This window comes from Anas acuta, chromosome 5 (genome assembly GCF_963932015.1).
Source record: "Anas acuta chromosome 5, bAnaAcu1.1, whole genome shotgun sequence".
Taxonomy (NCBI): domain Eukaryota; kingdom Metazoa; phylum Chordata; class Aves; order Anseriformes; family Anatidae; genus Anas; species Anas acuta.
In genome coordinates, this window is record NC_088983.1 from 9,374,239 (window position 1) to 9,393,392 (window position 19,154).

The 19,154-nt window shown below is 46.9% G+C and overlaps 1 protein-coding gene across 8 annotated transcripts in view; it reads right to left on the bottom strand.

The window, feature by feature from the left end:
• The window catches only part of LOC137856822 (inverted formin-2-like), a 40,233-nt gene that overhangs the window by 16,638 nt on the left and 4,441 nt on the right, over window positions 1-19,154 (bottom strand). For 5 of the 8 annotated variants that reach the window (XM_068682602.1, XM_068682601.1, XM_068682596.1 and 2 more), the window contains exons 2-8: window positions 5,922-6,330; window positions 4,437-4,552; window positions 3,745-3,904; window positions 3,215-3,248; window positions 2,061-2,202; window positions 1,804-1,945; window positions 388-1,302 (exon numbers count right to left, since the gene is read on the bottom strand). In XM_068682602.1, the coding sequence (XP_068538703.1) occupies window positions 388-1,302; window positions 1,804-1,945; window positions 2,061-2,202; window positions 3,215-3,248; window positions 3,745-3,904; window positions 4,437-4,552; window positions 5,922-6,318 (1,906 nt within the window). In that variant the 5' untranslated portion in view covers window positions 6,319-6,330. Of the gene's footprint in view, window positions 1-387; window positions 1,303-1,803; window positions 1,946-2,060; window positions 2,203-3,210; window positions 3,249-3,744; window positions 3,905-4,436; window positions 4,553-5,921; window positions 6,331-12,719; window positions 13,188-19,154 lie in introns of those variants that run through there. The other 3 variants (XM_068682603.1, XM_068682597.1, XM_068682604.1) reach the window with 3 other exon arrangements.

Here is a 19,154-nt window from a genome sequence, read left to right on the forward strand (position 1 = left end):
AATGTCCTTCTTGAACTGTGAACTGATCCTGACCTGTACTCTTACTTATGACTTTCATATACCCAGATCAGAGCCTGTTGAGAATTCAAGCATAAGGCATGCCAAGGTGTATTAGACGAATCTTCTCATCCTCCCCCCTTCTTTTAATTTCAAATTATTTTATTTATAAACAAATTATTCAAAACTACTGATTTAGTTGGAATGTTTTTTATATATTAGTGGCTTCATCCTGCTTTTATTTATTTAAGCTCTGAAGGTGGGATGCACTGGAAATCAGGGAAGTTCTGTATCTAAATGGAGTCAACCAGATCTGACAACCTCAGAAATAGCGGGTTTTCCCTTGGATCACCCACAAAGTAGCAGTACCTTTATGCCAGAAGCACCCACCTCTCACCACGTTGGAGGGCAGCTTCTGCCAGTTCAGCTTCTTCATCTTCAATGTTGGCGTCTTCACCATCTTGCGGGGAGGCCTGGCTGAGCCAAGAGGGCAGCCGAATTGAGAGGCCACGACGGCTTCTATATGTTCTCCTGCCATGCCGGGCAGGAGGGGTGGCGGTGGAGGGATGCCCCCCATGCCGGGCAATGGGGGTGGAGGAGGAATGCCCCCCATGCCAGGCAATGGTGGAGGAGGAGGGATGCCCCCTATGCAGGGCAATGGTGGTGGTGGTGGGATGCCCCCCATACCAGGCAGTGGGGGTGGTGGTGGAGGGATGCCCCCCATACCAGGCAATGGGGGTGGAGGAGGGATGCCCCCCATACCAGGCAGTGGGGGTGGTGGTGGAGGGATGCCCCCTATGACAGGCAATGGAGGTGGTGGAGGGATGCCTCCCAAGCCAGGCAAAGGAGGTGGAGGTGGAGGAATGCCCCCCATGTTGGACACTGAGGGAGGAGGGATGCCAGGGAGTGGAGGGGCTGGAGGCGTATTCATCATGGGGGATGTGGGGGGCACAGCTGCCATGCCAGAGGGCAGGGGTGGAGGTGGTGGGGGTGGAGGTGGTGGGGCAGGAGCAGCGTTGGGTGGCGGGTTAGATGTCTGTGGTAAAGCAGAGCAGGCTGAGAGCTGGCAGGATGAGATCTTCTCTTCATTGGCAGGAGGCCCTGAGGGAGGTGCTGGTGCCTTGGAGGGGTTTGCTGATCCCACCAGGCTCTGAACTGCACTTGCGCATGGTTCTAGTTCTACTTCGGTATGGATGCCTCTGTTCGCATTCCCAGAAAGACGGTTTTCAGCTCTCTTTTGTTTGTTTGGTTGCTTCTTGACAGATAACAGCCTCTCAATGACTTCTTCCACTGTGTTTCCTTGGACTAGAGAAATGGGTCAGGGTCAGAGAAGGGGATGGGGCCCCATGGTTTGTTCTTGCTATTCAGCTCCCACAGTTAGCAGACCTGGAGCTACAAAACCCACTCCCTTGAGTCACTTTACCCAATTGCACTTTTAACTTCCAGGCAATTTCCTTCCCATGGTTCTGGCCCATACACACTGCTTCGAGCATGCCTGCCAGCAAGGCTAGCCAGCACCAGAGGCAGGATGACAATGAAAATAGATTCCCCCTGACTCCCACAACCCGAAGCTCAATGTAACACCAGGATTTAACCATCAGCAAGATGATGGCTCCCAAGCCCACTGATAAACATGGCCAGCTCTCACTGGCATCTGCATGGCTGGGGCTTCACATTATGACTTGACCCTATACAGCTGGTGTAGTTTTGTCCCTGCTTCCTTTGCAGGGAAGGACTTTTGTGGGCACTGGGTGGGATAAGGGGAAAAAAAGACTGACTACGAGGCTGGATGTATGTCTTTCTTACTGTCATTTGCAAGCAAAAGGGCTCTGTTCACTACTGCATCCAAGGACTCCCACAGCAGGAGGTTGGAGTGATGAGACGGTTCCAAGTGGAGCAAGCTCTGGAGAATGGACAGCAGCTGGATGGAGACTGGAGAGCGGCTCACCTGGAAGACACGGCGGCTTTCAATCACAGCAAGGCTGTGAACCAGGCTGGTTTGAAGCAAAGTCTGTTAACTCTGCCATGGCATGGCTGTGCAGCCCGCATGAGGGCCTACTTACTTTATTGAAGAGAGATGAAAAGACCTCATGGTGATCGTTCATGTTTATTCCATCACATATCTTCAATAATTCCTCATCATCTTCTATCTTGAACTCCTCAAATGTATCACACTGGATAAGCAGATCCTCCTCCTCTATGTCTCTGCAATATTACAGCACTCATTTTCACTGGAGAGCTCCTCACTGATTTTCAGATAAGTATCTTTACTTAAATGGCTTTTATCTCTTTGGCTCTCTCACTCATCCAGTTCACGCTGAAAAGTACTCAACTCTACCTTATTGATAAAGGATCAAATGCCACCAGTGTATCCTCTCTTGAACTGAATGTATCTCTTTCTACAGTCAACATGTGGAAATGAATAGGACTTTTCATGGCATAATCTGGCCCAGGGTATGCTTTGTATGGACTTCTTGGAGCTATAACAGCAGAGTGTCATTTACACATTTTTGAAAGCAGGCTGCCACCTTCTTTTATTTTTTAAAGTCAAGACAAACTGAAAATATTCCAGTGATATTCTGCTTGAAAAACTTCCTTATATGCTGCTCAAAACTTGATTAAAAAAAAATACAACACCCTAAAGGCAAGGTTTTCAGCACTATTGAGAGACTCAGTGTGGGAGCTCTACTCTTGCTAGTTGGCAGTGTCGACAGGCCTTCTCTTCCCTCATTTTAAAGGATTTGGATGGAGCAATTCCAATTACACGGATAACTGCAACTCATATATAAGCATTCTAGGATTTATCCTGGGTGCTTCTGACAGAACATCATTTTAGAATTAATACCTGTGAAGACAGGTATTTCCAAATATACATTAGAAAAATGTTTTAGCTGGATGCTCTGGGACAAACACCATCAGTAAGAGAGTAAGACAGCAAATGCTGAGTGAGCCCACAACATCACTTCAGGTTCAGTCTGAAATGCAGCTCTGAGCCGTGCTCCATCTGTGCCCAGAGCCTCTGCCAATGCCACCTGGAACAGCAGTCCCCATGATGCTGTGGTTGATGAGAGAGCTTTAACATTGGCCTAATGTCTTTGTTCCCATGTAATGGGTACACACCGGTGTGGTCCACTCCACGTGGGCACGTTTCACAGTTTCCATAGCTATGTTGCTGTAAAGCTCATTTGTAAATGAAAATTTAAGCAGTGATCCTTACCTTAGCTTGTCTAAAATATCCAACAGCTGAAGCCCTGGGAGAACAAAAAATACATATATATTGGCATTAGGACCTACTTGGCACTGATCTATTATGATCTTTATATAATGTTATTCTCATAAACTTTCTGCAGTGATAAAAAGTGAAAATATCTTAAGATGGATCTGCCAAACCAGGTAGGTTCATTCAACAAATGAAGAGGCCTGCAGCACACACATCTGCAGCTGAGTGAGCCAGAGTTACGGAGGGACACATCTGGGACACAATTCATCTCACTCAAAATCAAACGTCTAAAATAAGTCAGATGAACTGTGTAGTCCACTGTCCCTTTCTCTTGACTAAAGAAAGGTTGCTGAAGGGAATAGAGAACAGACAGAAAAAAAAAAAAAGTCTGGCTTTAATATTTGCAGTTTTCCTCCCTAGCTCTCTTTAATCACCTTATGGATCGCCAGAAAATAAAGCCATAAAACTGCCCTGTGCTTAGCAACTGATTTTTTTCTGAAAAAACTTGGTGCAACAAATATTCTTACCTATGAACTCGTTTCGTATTTGTGTTCTTGTTCTTAGGTCTTCTTTCCCCAGTATGATGGCATTGATAGCACTCAACAGTGTCACCATATACGGCACATTATCCGTGTTGGAGAGCTCATTCATTATGACACTGAATCGATACTGCTGGTTCTTCACACTCTGTTAATAACACAAGCAACATTTCTGCTCAGACAGTTCAGAAATGTCTGCCTCTTTAATGCAGGCTCTCAAATAGAATTAGCATCTTAAAACCTCTCTCAATTTACGCTGCTGAGTACAAGACAGGAAGATATAGGTGAAAGCAGCACTCCCATCACTGAGCAGGGCAAGGTCAGCAGAATAAGTCTGTGAAACTCCTCCTGCATACCTTTATGTTTTTTGCTAACTAGACTTGTGGCCAGTGAAACTGCTGGATGTGGCACTATCTAATTGCTAATCTGGTAGTGCTTTTTTCATGCTGAAAAATAACTTTCTGTTGGAAGTCATCTGCCTAGAGAGAAGTTGTCAAGCAGCTCTGTGGTCTTCTGGGGATCAGACAAAAATTCCTCCAGATTTCACCTCATGAATCCCTGCCTCTCTTACCAAAATGATGCAAAATGACATTCATTCCCAGTCCTTTTCTGAGGTACATGGACCTGCCTGCATGGGTCAGAGCAGAGCAGAGTACCTCCTACTGCAGCTCAAGACTTGCCTTGTAATGGTCCAGGGCATCCAAAGCCAAAGTGTGGCCATCTGATGAGTAAATGCACAGTGCAGCCAGGAGCTCAAATACTTGCTTTTTCACCATGACATTAGTTGTGTCAAGTGCTGGAGGAAAAAAAAAAACACAAAACAAAAAAGGCTTTATAATAGCATGGTAGTATTCTGAATCTCACTGTCTTCTGCTGTGTGGCTTGTGGCCAGTGGTAGAAAAAAGACTCAAGGAACACAGCCAATAGATGAAAGATGGGAAGAAAAATATCCCAATTTACAGATGCCTGATCTCAACAGCAGTATGTAGTAGTAACCTCTAGTTGGAACAGTAAATGCTAGTTCAAGTACCCTATTGTCATTTTGGTGCTCCTTGTAGCTGTTCACTTCCTCCTAGTGCCAGTGGAAGTGCTAAAACAGCAGCCAAGATCTCAGCACTTGCAGTCACACATTTTATTTCCAGTTTTCAGTTATGAGTGTTTTCTAGAACAGCAGATGAACCATTTTCCCCAATTAATGAGTCTTATTTTTAGTGCAGAAGCGCCCAATCTGCATTTCAAATAAACCAATTGTTCTCACCAGTCCTCTTGTATTTCCCTTTCTTCCATTACACTCTCTGCGAGTCCTGGGAGGTGGGAGGGAGTGGATTAGATTATTTTATTTTCCTTTGTAGTGCACAAAGATGCTAGACTGCTGAAAAGCCCAGGGTGTCCCCCTGTCTTGCACAGTACAAAAATGCCAGTTCTGTATTTCATGCTGGTTAAGAAAATACAGGACTGAGGGAAAGAAAGAGGACTTTAAAACTGTAGAGGGGAGCAAGCCAGCTTTCAGATTAAATGCATTTGGAAGAGCTATTAATAAAGGTTTCCAGGCGCAGCTGTGATCTCAGCTCCGCGGAGCAGCACAGAAGTTATACTCCCAGCCCCACTGTCATTAAGTGCTCTACAAGCAAGTCCTAGGAGATGCCCCAATGAGTTTCTGACCTAATGAGGAGCCAAGTGAATGGCAGGAGAAAGCAAATGGAGCTATCTGCCACTTCCTAGAAGGAAAAGACTAAGCAGCACAGAGAATTGGCTCTCTTGAGTCAAAACCATTCCACCCTCCCATCTCTCTACAGGCTACCAGTCTCCAAGATTTTTGTGCCTCTCCTTCTCTTGGGCCTCACAATGACTAAAATAGCAAATGTCTGCTGAGAAGCTGGGTCGTGGACTTCTTATGCCAATGTACAGCTAAGGCAGAGTTTATCCCCACCTTTTAATGCACTATGAGGACATTGGTGTAGAAACAAGCCCAGCTAAATGACATTAATTGGCAGAGGTAATGTCACTTCAGAGCAGTCTTATTTTAAAAAGGAAAATGATCTCTTTCACTCATCAGATGCAATCAACAATTGCCAAGAAGCCTGGTGCAGGACAGGAGGACAAGCACCAGCAAAGCCCCCCTCCACACTGCGTGTGATGGGTGAAGCAGGAAGACATTTCCTCACCTTGGAAGAGTTTTCTGACGTAGCCCTCATTGCTCACGATGTACTCAATGCCTTTGTGGGAGTTCATGACCGCTCGCACACAGTTAATGCAGGTGAGCTGAAGCAAGGCATCAGAAATCCTGGCCACCCCTCTCCCAGACAGCCTGTCCAGGGCCTCCAGGAGGAGGTCCAGCCCACACAGCTCCAGGAACTGGACCATCCAAGCATCGTCGCTGTTCTCCAGCCGCTTCTTCAGCCCGGAGTAGTTCACCACTGACGGCATTTGCAGGAGACGGATGCACAGCTCTGGCTCCGCATTTTCCAGGTTGGCCTCCGACTGGTCGGTCTCCTGGGGCCCGAGTTTCTCCTTCAGGGCAGCCCATTTCTTGTGGGCACCTTCCTTTTTGATTGACATCATGAAAAGCTTGTCCTGAAAGGGAAAGAAAAGGCAAAGTGAGAGGTTGATTTAGACTGCCCACCACCCTGTGGCAGCCCCGTTTTTCTTCTCCTAGGGCTCAGGACGTTAAACATAACCACAGAAGGTCCCTGCTCCTCGGCCAGCTCTCCAGCATGCCAGGAACACACTGGAACCAGTCCTCTGTTGAAGAAACTAAATATATGCCCTCCTTAAAAACACACATTACATTCAGGCCCTGAAAACTCTGTAAAGAGACTCTTAGCACATCTAAGCCAGCAAATACAGCTTTAAAAGTAGCCAATTTACACCAGTCAATAGCTAATACCTATTTTCATGCAGTGAAAGGATAAGGTTGGAAGTGGCATTATCAGCTCTGAACTCCTTATGTCCATTAAACCACTTAAAAATCTCACTGCAGTGGAAAGACTGCAGTTTCTAAGTATTTGTAATGGGACGTAGAGGCCATTTTGAGCATATCCTGCTCATAACAGCATCCGATTGCCCTGTTATTTTTTGCTTTTGTTTCTTTTGAATGATGCAGAGGTTAATTTTATAGCACTCACTTAATCTCTTCCTGTCTGCTGTAATCGCAAATATGTTTGCAAAATGCAGTGCTTGTGTGTGATAATGTGCGAGCCCAACAGTTTGCACGCAGAGGGACTGCAGCAGGAGGCTATTAAAACAGCAGTGCATCTTTTAGGAGATACAGCACATCTTTCCAAGGTCCATCTCCCGTGGTCTGTCTCAGCCACACCGTTAGCAGCAAGGAGGGTGAGGAGCTGATTCAGCCCAGAGAACTACCAAAGCCAAGCCAAATTAACCCAACTTTATTTTTGAGGCAGGATCCTCATTTTTCAGATACACAATGATTTTAGTTAGTTATACAACGCAAGTCTTTTTCAAAGCTGAATGCAATCATTTTAAGGATCAATTGCTCCCAGACTGGACCCACAGAGAGAGGATAAACCTGGGGCTGGCCTCTGTGCCCTGAGGCCAGCCATCAAAACCACCTCCTCTCCCTGCCATGTCACCAGCATCTCTGCTTCCCTGGGCTGCTGAGCCTGCATGGAGATCAGAATAACCTGGTGGCTGTTTGGCCCCCCAAACCCAGCACCGGGTGGATTGAGGGGATGATAAGAAAATCTTGCCTTCCATCACCAACTCCAGCACTGGGGTTTCTAACCCTCATGTCAAACAGTTTGCTTATTAATTTGCAGTAGGCATTGAGGGCATGATATTATGGGCCTAAACGTGCCTTTGGGATGGATACCAAGAGTGGTGGGATGGGATATTCAAGGTATCTCAAACAGTTCCCCCAGGGCAAGGTGATGGGTGGGACTTTTTGGCAGAGGCACTCAAATCACAGCATTAAAAGCTGTGTTGAGTATGGATCAGAAGGGGTGATGGAGTTAGCTGTGTATGGTCACAGAAAATCCTAACACACTTCTAGAGAGCTCTGGAGAAACCCTTTCGCCGAGGGGAAAGAAGTTCTTGGCCAAGTGCCCAGCTGGTGATGGTCATGATCGAAAAACGTGAAGCGGCAAATATACCCTCTGAGAACACACTGTACAGCTAAGAAGTAATAAAAAGGGCCATAAAACAAAAACAAACAAACAAAAACCTTCCTGCCAAAGTATAGGCTAGAGTTTCTAAGATTTGTCATCAGTGCCTGCAACTCAGAACCGACTCACTCTTGGCAAAAGTCTCACTGGAGTTAGTCACCCCCAGCTGCTCCTCTGTACCCGAGCTCAGGAATTTGGGCTGGGCACAATGCACAGAACAGAAATCCTCCCTGCCCAGAGGGAGGGAAGCAAAAGTGTCCAGCCCCATGGTCACAGCCTGGGCTTTGCAGCAGCATCCCATGCCCCTGGCCACAGCAGACTTACGGTCCCATGCTGCAGAGGTGCTCCTAAGGAGCTGTGGTCAAACCCTGCCCTGTTTTGCATTGAGCCCAGGGGTCTTCTCGCAGTGTCTGCTGGCCAAGGCTGGACCTGAGGAGCATCCACATGGGGTGCAGCACAGATCGTCCTGCCCACACCCTCCTTTGGTGAGTTCCCCAAAAGCCAAGATCCTTTGTCCTCCTGCTGACCCAGGTAAATGGGAGTCCTGGAGTTTTTATTCCTGTGCAGAGAATTTGCACAAAACCAAGCATGTGCCAGTGCTGAGCCCATGCTCTTGGCACCATCACTGCCCTGATGCACTGGCTGGGACCTGTCCCTCCTCCTGGCTCTCCTGGAGCCCAGGCCCTTTGCTCTTAACGAAGTGGAAGTGAGCACCAAGCACAGAAGCCAGTTTCGCCCTTAACCCCATGGGGGCACAAAGGAGCCCCCTGCAGCCCCCAGTGGGGGCACAGAGGAGCCCCGTGCTCCTGCCCGGTGCTGCTGAACCACGGGGCTGCAGGAGTGGCTGCCGACTGCAGGCTCCCTCTCTCTTTTGGTGACTTCTTGTTACACTCATTAAATCATCTTTGTATTTGCATATGACTAAACCTTTCTTATCAAACCAGATAACGTAGCGGGCTGGCTACGTTATCTGCTTTCTTCCTGTAGGACAAATACATCTTTACATATAGTATCAGTTAAAGGAAGTCAGAGAGATTATAATAGGATTATTGACCTTAAATTTAGCTGATTTCTGAAAATTAAGCTAAACCACTGCAACAGGAGACAGGAAATACTGACAGAGCATCCTGTTTACCAGTGGATTTGTTCTAAATTATCCTTTCCTCCCCACCTGCTCCGTACAGATGTGAAGAGATGAGAAACAAACCCAGGCAGGTAAATCTCGAAACAGTAATGGCTTGTGCTGTTATGCACTAAGCTGAACAAATTTGGTTGATTAAACATGCTCTCCCACAGAGAGCGTGCCCTTTTTTGTGGGGAAGAAAAAAAAAAGACTACTCATGTATGTAACCACAAAAAGTGAATAAAATAAATAGGAGCTGTACTATATAAATGGAAAGGAAATAAATATGGAGACCGCAGCACAATTCTGCAGATGGTGTGATAAATCTGTTTACAAACAGAGATATGAGTGATATATTATGAATGCAGCATCTTTGCCTGTTTTCCATGAAGCACAGTGCTGTGACGCCGCTCAGCTACATCCTTACAGGGCTGCTGCTTTCACCTTTTATCTCTGACCACAGGAGCTTATTAGCAGGTAGGTGATCACAGCAGAGTGAGCCAGATAAGAGATTAAAATGGAGAGCATCTATTTGGCTGTGTCAGGGAGGCAATTTAGATTGTGCTGGCTGAGGAAAGTAAAGCCCCCTAACAAAAGAGACAAGGGCTAGACCCAAATACAATGAATACACCTTGCCTCCTGCCTACAGAGGGGCATGAGGAGCTTTTTGAGCTGCTGCTGAGGCCACAGGGGAGGCTGCAGTGGTGGAAGCGATGTGCTCAGCCTGTGTCTGGCCATGCTTGCAGCACCCAAGCCCTCCCCAGCTACATCCTGAGCGTGGGTGCTGGGTGCTGCTCCCTCGGACACGTCCTGATGCTGATCCCGTGCTTCCTGCAGTGGGGACACCCACCACTCACAACAGCCACTGGGGTACATGCAACACCCTCTTGATCTTGCTTCTCATCCTCCGAGGATGGTTAGGCCTGACAGGGAATGACACCTGGAGAAAAAGGACTGTAAAAATACTCCCAAGCAGCCAAATTTAAGGAGACTCCATTGTGAAACATAAGGATATCATAAGTGCTCATCCCCTTGCACCCAGCCACAGCAGCACTGTGGTTCATGGTGTGGTTCATGGTGCTGTCTGGATCATTGGGTTCGCAAAGCTGTGATGCTCTCTGCACCCATCCAGCCCAGACTTTTAAACTTTCCTCCTCCTTTCTTTTTGAATCAGATGCTTCCCTGCAGCATTGCATGCCCCTCTTTCCTCTGAGTAGAAGCAGCTCCTAGGGAGATGACATCTGTAGGGAATAAATCAGGGCACGCCAATACTTTCTCCATCCTTTGAAGTTGCGGAGCACAGAGCTGCACAGCACAGCTTTTCGTCTCAATTATTACGTGCCTCCAGGGTGACGTGGATCACAGCAAGGACCTGGGAGACGTGACAAGGGGAATTTCTTTGGGCAGCTCTGTATAACTGGATGAAAAGGAGAGGGACAAAAATTATGGTCAAAGCCACTCTGATTTTTTGGCAGCAGACCCAGTGCCCATGCTGCTGGACAGGACGCAAGGAGGGTCAGCAGCTGCCTGCTGCTCTTTGAGGAGGGTTGAGCCATCCCAACCCCATGTGCTGCCCTCGTTGCCTTGCAGCCCTTCACTTCTCTCAATGAGGCTGCTGCTGCACACACTCGGCCCCTAAGAAAAGCTCTTTTAGGGCTGCTCAGCCCCTCCCTCCCTTCTGTGCCTGTTCCTGGCACTGGGAAGGCTGATCTGCTTGGCTGCCTGCTAATGATAGGTTTTGCTTCTGGGTACTTCCAGTTTTCACTCTGCTGCTGGGAATGTGCAGAGCCTTTGTATTTTGCAACATGTCAGACTGCTCAGTCAGTAAAAAGAAACAACATCCTGGCTTTGCGCTTTCCAAAAACACTTCAGAAAACCTGAAGGGTTCGTTCCTCCTCTCTTCTTGCTTTCATTTCCACTGTTGTGTTTTCCCGTGCAGTGTCTGAACAGCTTGGCACACGCAGACTAATGAGATCACCCTCCCACACACCCAAAGAGGGGGGCAACTCCATTTTAGACACCAATCTGACCCTCGTGTGAGCCCACTGCTGTCGGCAGGAACCAAGGGTGGGCTCACACGAGGGTCAGATTGGTGTCTAAATTAAGCATTCTGGTGGGAAACTGAGACAGAGGCAAGGTTTGCCCAACAGAGCACAGCAAAGCTTGCTGAGACCCAGGCTGGGCACTCCAACCACCCACTGCTGGTTATGGCTAGAAAAGGACAGAGCAGCCTCAGCTGCCTTCAGATCTACACATTCTTTATCCCCAGCTGTATCAGAGGCATGAATGAGTGATTTATGATAAAAATAATGAAAAGGGTTTGGAATGAGTACCCAGTCCTTCTCTGCCCTACTGAAGAAGTTAACGAGCAGGAGTGGGGCCACGCATCGGCTGGAGGTGGCACAAAGGTTGCAGCGGCTTTTTTCATCAGCAAACACCCAGAGATGGATTTCAGAGCATAAACAAAAAGGACTGGGTTCATACTGGTATAAATGTGTATGTATTATGCTAGCATAGCTTATTCTTGCACATCGAAAGAGCGTGTTGTACTCCTTCAGTCTCACCCACCAACATTAGGATGCTGTGTATCAGTGCAGCTTCTCTCTCCTGGGCAAATATAAGAAATGATATTGTGTGACATCTCATACAAGTGGTAAATCTGTCCATTCTGAATGTTTTGGCAGTGGTGGGGTTAAACCAGGATTAACTACACTGGTAAAAATAATCACCTGTGCCTTTTTCCTCCCCAGTAAACAAACAAGTAAATAAATCATTAGGCTGCTGCAGGAACCACATACAAATCAATCTAAAGTGAGATGCTCAAGGATGTTTATGTTAGGATCTTCAGTGTGATCTAAAGCCTTATTTATATTTAAAGATTTTTCTAGCTTAGCTTTAAATGGGTTTAAAAACCCTCTTACTTACAGCAGTAACACTGCGTGAAGACACTTGATAAAGGATTTTCCCTAACCCGGTAAGCCAGGTTTAAATGAAATCAGTGCATAAGTCAGACCCTCACATCAGAAATGACTGCTGCCACCGAGGAAACATGGCCAGAAGCGACATGTGAGTCTCCCCTATCAGCCAAACCAATTTAAAAAGATTTCTACAGCAGATGAGAGCCATGCAGCACCCTTGCACAGTACCACAGGTCCTTGGAGGAGCCACAGATTTAGGGTCAGAGGGCTGCCACGTGTTAGCCAGCACTCATCCCACACACAGAAGATGTCAGCTCCCACCTGCGCTAGGTAAAAACCACAGCACAGTACCACCACCAGCTAAAGGGGCTGTAAATCCCGTACCCTGGTCTTATGGGGCTTCCTCACGGCATCCCAACTGCAGTCCAGGTCCCACAGAAACCCTACCGGGACGTACCACAGGTCTGTGGCTGCCTGCTCCAGCACATGCACTCTGGCAGGGGCAGCACCTCCACGCACCCCTGCGGCTGCTGTGGCAGCATCGTTTGGCATTTTCGGATACAATTTATGAGGATGATTTGGGGGGGGGTCACGTGAGAACCAGAAACTGTTACCCAGCAACATGGAAAGCGCGGTAGTAACTTTCTAAGATTCTCACAGTTCCCTCGCAGTGGGAAGCTGTCACGCAAACAGATACTACAAGAGCCAAAAAGCTTCTTTTATTGCCTTTTTTTTTTTCTTTTTTTTTCCTAAACACCTCCACAGGAAGCCAAGAGGACAGAAAAAATGAATCCCTACCTTGGAGCTGAAGCCAAATTATTCTCCCGTCTCCCTCGCACAGAAGAATCCTCTCCAAATAGCCGTGCGAGCGCTCACTTCCCAATCCAGCTCATTTTCTCCTTCTCTGCCAAGCAGCCCTCAGTCAATAAAGTCCAAATCCCTGAACGAGTCACTGTCTGCAAATCTTATGCTACAAGAAGTTCAACAGGATGTCAGCGTTTAATAATATGCAAACACCAGCCTTCTGAATGGTGCAAGCAAATAACTTTTCTGTAGCCACCAGGGAAGGCATTTGCATGTCATTTGTCACCCACTTCATTCACCCTGTGCTGGCCACTGCTAGGGCACTACGTATGGGAAGGTGGGAGGCTCGTGCATCTACCAGTGGCCGCAGTCCCTGGGCTCTTAACAAAACAGCCCTGATGTGGGGTGACTCAGAGCAGGGAAATGATCTGGCAAAGGAAACGGAGCAAACAAACCAAAAAAAAAAAAAAAAAAAAAAAAAAAAAGAACAAAAAAGGCAAGAAAACTAAAAAAGAGGAAGAAAGTTGGCTAGGGTGGGATGGAGAGGGTGGGGGTGGCAACTTGCCTCAGCCCTGCTGGTTTTTTTTTGGCTTCAAGGCCTTGTAGCACCAGGGCTTTACACTGCAGGCTTTCCAAGCTGTCTGAAATGCTGGCAGGGCCAGGATTGCTTAAAACACTTAAAACAAGGGCGATGTCAGACAGGGCTGCACACTTAGGTCAGCAGCTTGGAGAAGGGCACCACAGCAAACAAGGGGCCTCCATGGCAAGATTCAATTTCGGGAATCCTGGGCATCCCTAGGTCCCCCTGCACCTCATCCCAGCCTGGCCTTTAGGGACCAAGAAGGCTGTGAGGTTTTTAAAAGATCCTTTAAACAGAAAACATCTTTGTGCTTTTCTGTTTTTCTTGGGGAGACTAGCTTGTGAAGCACGGCTGTGAAATGGCTCCATTCGTCCTCTCGGGAGGTGCTAACTCAAAGTCAACTATTACCAAATTGTGAATATTTCAACAGGGCCCATGTTGGCAGAGACCTCCTACCTGGCTCGTGACAGCCATTAGACCTCAAATGCTGTTTTTTTCTTGCTGCACAAGGCCTCCAACCTGAATAAATCACAAGCTGGAGCTTGCAGTAAGAAGTTTACTGCCTTAATGGGGAAACTCAATACTTGAGTACATGAGCATCAATTCTGACTGCACCAGAAATACACTGATCTGCTTGTCCTTTGGCCCCAAATTCAGTTAGCTTTTAAGAGAAGGATTTGCCCCTGTGCTTTCTAAGGCAGTTTTATAATGATAGAATCATAAAATCATTTAGGTTGCAACAGATCTCTGAGATCACCTGGTCCAACCATTAACCCATCACTGCCAAGCCTACCACTAAACCATGTCACTAAGCACCAATCTACACGTTTTCTGAATACCTCCAGGGATGGTGACTCAACCATTTCCCTGGGCAGTGTATTCCAATACTTCACAACCCTTTTGGTGAAGAAATTTCTCCTAATATCCAACCTAAACCTACCCTGGCGCAACTTGAGTCCATTTCCCCTCATCTTAACACTTGGTGTTTGGGAGATGAGCCAGACCCCTGCCTTGCTATTGCCTCCTTTAAGGTAATCGTAAAGTTTGATAAGGTTTCCCCTGAGCCTCCTCTTCTCCAGACTAAACGACCCCAGTTCCTTCAGCTGCTCCTCACAGGACTTGTGGTCCAGGCCCTCCACCAGCTTTGTAGCCCTTCTCTGGATATGCTCCATGGCCTCGATGTCCTTGTGGTGAGTGAGGGGTATGAGTTTCACCATAACAATTCAGTGCTGAGGGAAATGACTGCACAGTTCTCCGTCCTGCTGTAGAAAGCACTATGATCTGAGGTAAACTTTCATTTATGGTGGATTTTATATCAGCAAACAAATTTCACTTTGCTGTGTACTCCTGAAGTGTAATTCCCAAGGCCTCAGAAGACCGGTTGCTAACCTGGTTTTTGGAGCAGGTTTGGGGGGAAATAAGAGAATCAAGAGAAAAAATAATACTGCAAATAAAGGATTGTTGACGTTGCAAATTCCAGTTCTGGCAGCAAGTGGAAGGAATTTAAAGGGCTATCAGCTCCCATCAGGTTTTATCTGAACCCAGGATCTGCGAGATATGCCAGAAATGTTTGTGTTCTTGGAAAGGCTGCATCATCTACCACATTAAAAAAAAAAAAAAAAAAAAGAGCAGAAGCATTGAAATCAGGCTAAAAAGCACAAAAACAGCTCCAGGGCTGCAATGTCTCTCTGCAGGCCTATCAGCACGTGAACAGATGACAAAAATGAGCAGGTTTGGATGGTGGCTCCTGCTTCCAGCTTATGCATCATGAGATCAGGAGGAGATGAGGGCATCTTCAGGGGCTTCTCTGCTCGCACAATGGGTCCATGAAGCACAGGAATCCAATTAAATAGAAATTAACACACCCCATTTGCCCCTTAAAAACTGATTATTCCTCCTTATAGCAACCAGTGTCTTCTCACTGCTCCATGCTCATGCGACCAACCAGTCCTTGTGCCAGCAACTTTTCTTGGAAGTTGTTTCAAGGATTTTTGGAATGTGGATATGCAGCTCATTTCTGGAGGTCTGCTGCGATAGTTCCTTTTAGTTGATCCTGGCTGTAGCTTATAATCCACTAGGAAATCACTAACTGCCCACACAGCCAGCAGTCACGGTGCAATATTCACCTCTACTGCTCGCTGGGTACTGCAGCCCCTGCAGAGCCAGTGAAGGCAGGTGAACGAGCACGTGGATATGGGATCTGCAGGGAAAAGCTAGGGTGCCAGGTTAAATTATCCAGACTTCTTCAACAGTCCTTCGTTCATCTGAGAACAGAACTGTGGGTTAAGCAACCAGAGTGACTGATGTCAAAGTGCTGAAAGTGCATGTAAGGGGGTCTGGCCATGTGAGGACATACAAATTTATGAGGAGAGCCCAATCTTACCCCTGCCCACAGGGAAAGGAAGGGCCTGTCCTATGCACAATGCTCCCATGCCAAGGGGCAGGCAGGAAGGTCCAGAAGAGCTGTGGGGAGCAGACGGGGTGGAACGGTGATGTTCATCCCATGTAAACCCAGGGCTTTGCTCCCTCCTTTGGGAGCAAGAACATCTCAGTACCCTCAGGAAGTCGTGGGGAGCTGCAAAGCTGCCTGATGGTTCTTCTGCTTGCTTAATTTTTTTTTCATCAGAGAATGAGGAGGAGATTTTACCTATAGAAGTTTCTGACACTCCCCAGCCCTCTTGTCACAGATCTCTGATTGCCTTTCTGCTAAATACATTCACTGAAGTTGATGCTGGGGGAGAGAAAAAAAAGGCCTTTTGAAGTAGTCTTTATCTGATGGATGCTTTGGATAATGAAAATAAAAGACGCTGCTCCTGCCAGCTCTTGGATATTTCCTGGAACATTGTATTTAATGGGGGCAGATCTGCTTTAAACATCTAAAGCATTAAATCCACAGCTCTTTTGGTAGGAAGTTTCTATAACAAAAAACATCCTGTTTTGGGGAGGGTGCTTCCAGCCAGGGAAGAACCATGAACAGCTACGAAATATCTGCTTTCACTGGACAGGAGATGACAACATTTTCTGGAAAAAAAAAAACACAACTTAAAAATCCCCCCACACCAAAAAGCCCTGCATCAGCAGTTCTACCCAGAGCAAAGGGTACAACCTCATGCATGGATCTCTAAAGGATGTATGTGCTCTCACTGGCTCTCTATTGAGTTTATTTTTCTTGCATACCTGCATTACACAGTGCCAGGAGGCGTACTTGCACGAGGAAGAAGGTCTGCAGGCAGGGAAGAGCGCTTCCAGAAGAGCTGGTATAAAGAAAGAGGTCCACAGAGGAAAGGGTTGGATGCAGAAGGCTGCACGTACTGCTAAGCTAAAGAGCTATGGCAAGGTTTGAGGACAGCCCTGATGAAGAAAGCTACTGGGACAGCAGAAGGGATCTTTAGGAGGCAGCCTTCTTCCAGCTGCTCCCCTAATAGGCTGCAAACCCAACTCCCTCCTATTGAGATTAGCTTTTCCACTGCAGCTGCTGATGAACCATTTAGCTGGCATCGTACCGAGCGAACAGCCCGAGAGCAAACATCCTGAACGCTATTGTTCAGATAAGGCTGGTGGTAGCCAGGACTCCTAATGGCACAGGCGAAGTGCTTATCGCACACATTAAGGAGATCGGACCCAGATACTTGGCTAGGAGCTGGTACGACTCTGGATGTTACTAAGAGCAACCAGAGAACTGGCCTGATTGTTAATTCAAAAAGTTAAGCATTTGAGGCATTTAAAATAAATTCTTGCAGAGAGCAAAGGACTGGCTTAGCGTTATTTCAAAACTAATCCACTCCAAAGATGCCTTCAGACTGTTTTCTCCACTGCTGAGTGAAAAAGTTTGACGTCCCTCTTTTATAATGCAGTAATCCCAGCACACTGAGTGGCTTAACCCTTTGCTTTGCTACAGCATCAGCTGAGGAACTAATGCTGTCACTCCTAAAAACTCTTATTCCAACTCTAACCCACAGTCTTATAATTAACATGAAGGGATTTTAATATGCTTCAACCACCTGGAGGTTTACAGTGAGATATCCTCATGCTGGGGACAAAATGGCCCCACCATGTATTTTAAGGTGATAACATAACCAGTTTTAATACAAATGCAGGGTATCTTAACATTTTCATATCTTTTAGCTTTTCTCACACAATAACCTGAAACACTTCAGAAACAAGGTGTTGATGCTGTTTCTCTTTCTTCACGAAGAAATCGGTGGTTCAGTCATACCCGTGAGTTTGCATAGTCCAAGGAGCTGTACTGCTTCACATCAGCTGAGAACGGGGCTGTCACTGACTTTCAAGAGAAAAATCACTGTATTTATCTTGTAACTAAATATAAAACTAATATTAGGATATCATTTTATATGTGATTCATCTCTACACATATGGTTTGCTCCAGCACTTGCTTACAAGTATTATCAGAGCAGGGGTTTGGGAAACGTAGGCTTGTAAAACAATTCAGCTTTGTGCTAGTCCTTTCTCTGACCTTTCTCTCAGCTAAACAGAGGCCACGTTTAGGGCCTGGAATTGGTTGTGTAGGGTCAGTGCATTTCCAGTAACAGAAATTATAAAAAAAACAAAAACCAAAAACCAGAATTTATCCCCAGGCTTCTGAAAGATGCCTCAGGACTGGATAAACACAAAATAACTCATGAATATTGGACAGCTTGTTCTGAAATTTGGAACTACTGTGCATAAACAGCACACAGAGCCAAGCAGGCTGGGAAGCAGCCGGCAGAGGAAGCAGCCCAGCAGCTCGGCCAGGCTTCGGGTGCAGGCTACTTGGGGAGCTGAGTGCCACATCCCCGTGACGTAAAGCAGAGGGGAAACAAGTCATTAAAACACAGCAGGGAATAGAAATATTTGCTCCTCAGCTCACCTTCATGGCAGGTTCAAATTTGCACTGTTTGTCACAAAAGTCAAGAACAAGACATACTCACGAACACTTTATAAATCGCAGAGCCAGCTGCTGGGTAAATTCTGCAACCCTCATTTGCTTTTTCCATGCAAACATTTTTGCTCGGGCTAGGCGTATATTTGCTTTACTGCAATGTGCATGTGGATGAAAGTTTGAAAGTTAAGCTGACCAACCCCAAAGGATTTTTTTTTAAATAACAGAAGTAATTAATCTCCTTCAGGGAATGAACCAGCCCTTCCTGAGCTAGAGGCGCACGAAGGAGATCGCAGCCACCTCCCAGGGCAGGAGGAAGGGTTACATACTCCGACATTGTGGCGGCAGCAGGACTCACAGCTGTGCTGGGCAAAGGGGGCAAAACCCCAGAGCAATCCCTTCCCATGCACAGCAGCTGCTGCTGCCCCTCATCGTGAGCCCTTTTGTAGCAAGAACCATCCTTTCCTCTGGGTGAAATACCTTGAGCTGGGCCAGGTGGTGGGAAAGGAGTTGATCCACCATGGCTTGGATTCTGGGAGGGCTGCGGGAGGAAAACTATCGTTCCCAAAAAGCAGTGACCTCATGCTGTGGGGACTTCTGTTTCCAGCCAGGGCTTCCATCAGAAGATAACGCTAATGCTTTGCTCACTGCTTGCAGCAAACGCGGCGCGATGACTTAACGGAAAGGCAGGATGATGAGACGCAGACAGTTGCCAGATAGAAGAAACCAGCACAACAGAAGCAGCGCAGAGATAGCTGCCTTATTAAAAATAATGCGATTTAACTGACATCGTGGAGGGTAACAGCTACTCCTTAGCTGCATCAACACAAACAGACCTAATGACCAAAGCTGACAATAAATAAAGAGAAACAATGCCATCCTCTTCCACTGCCTCGGGCAGGGGATGCGGGGCTGCTGCAGCGTCCCTGCCTGTATCCCCATTGCTGGCTGGGGATTTGCTCACTATGTG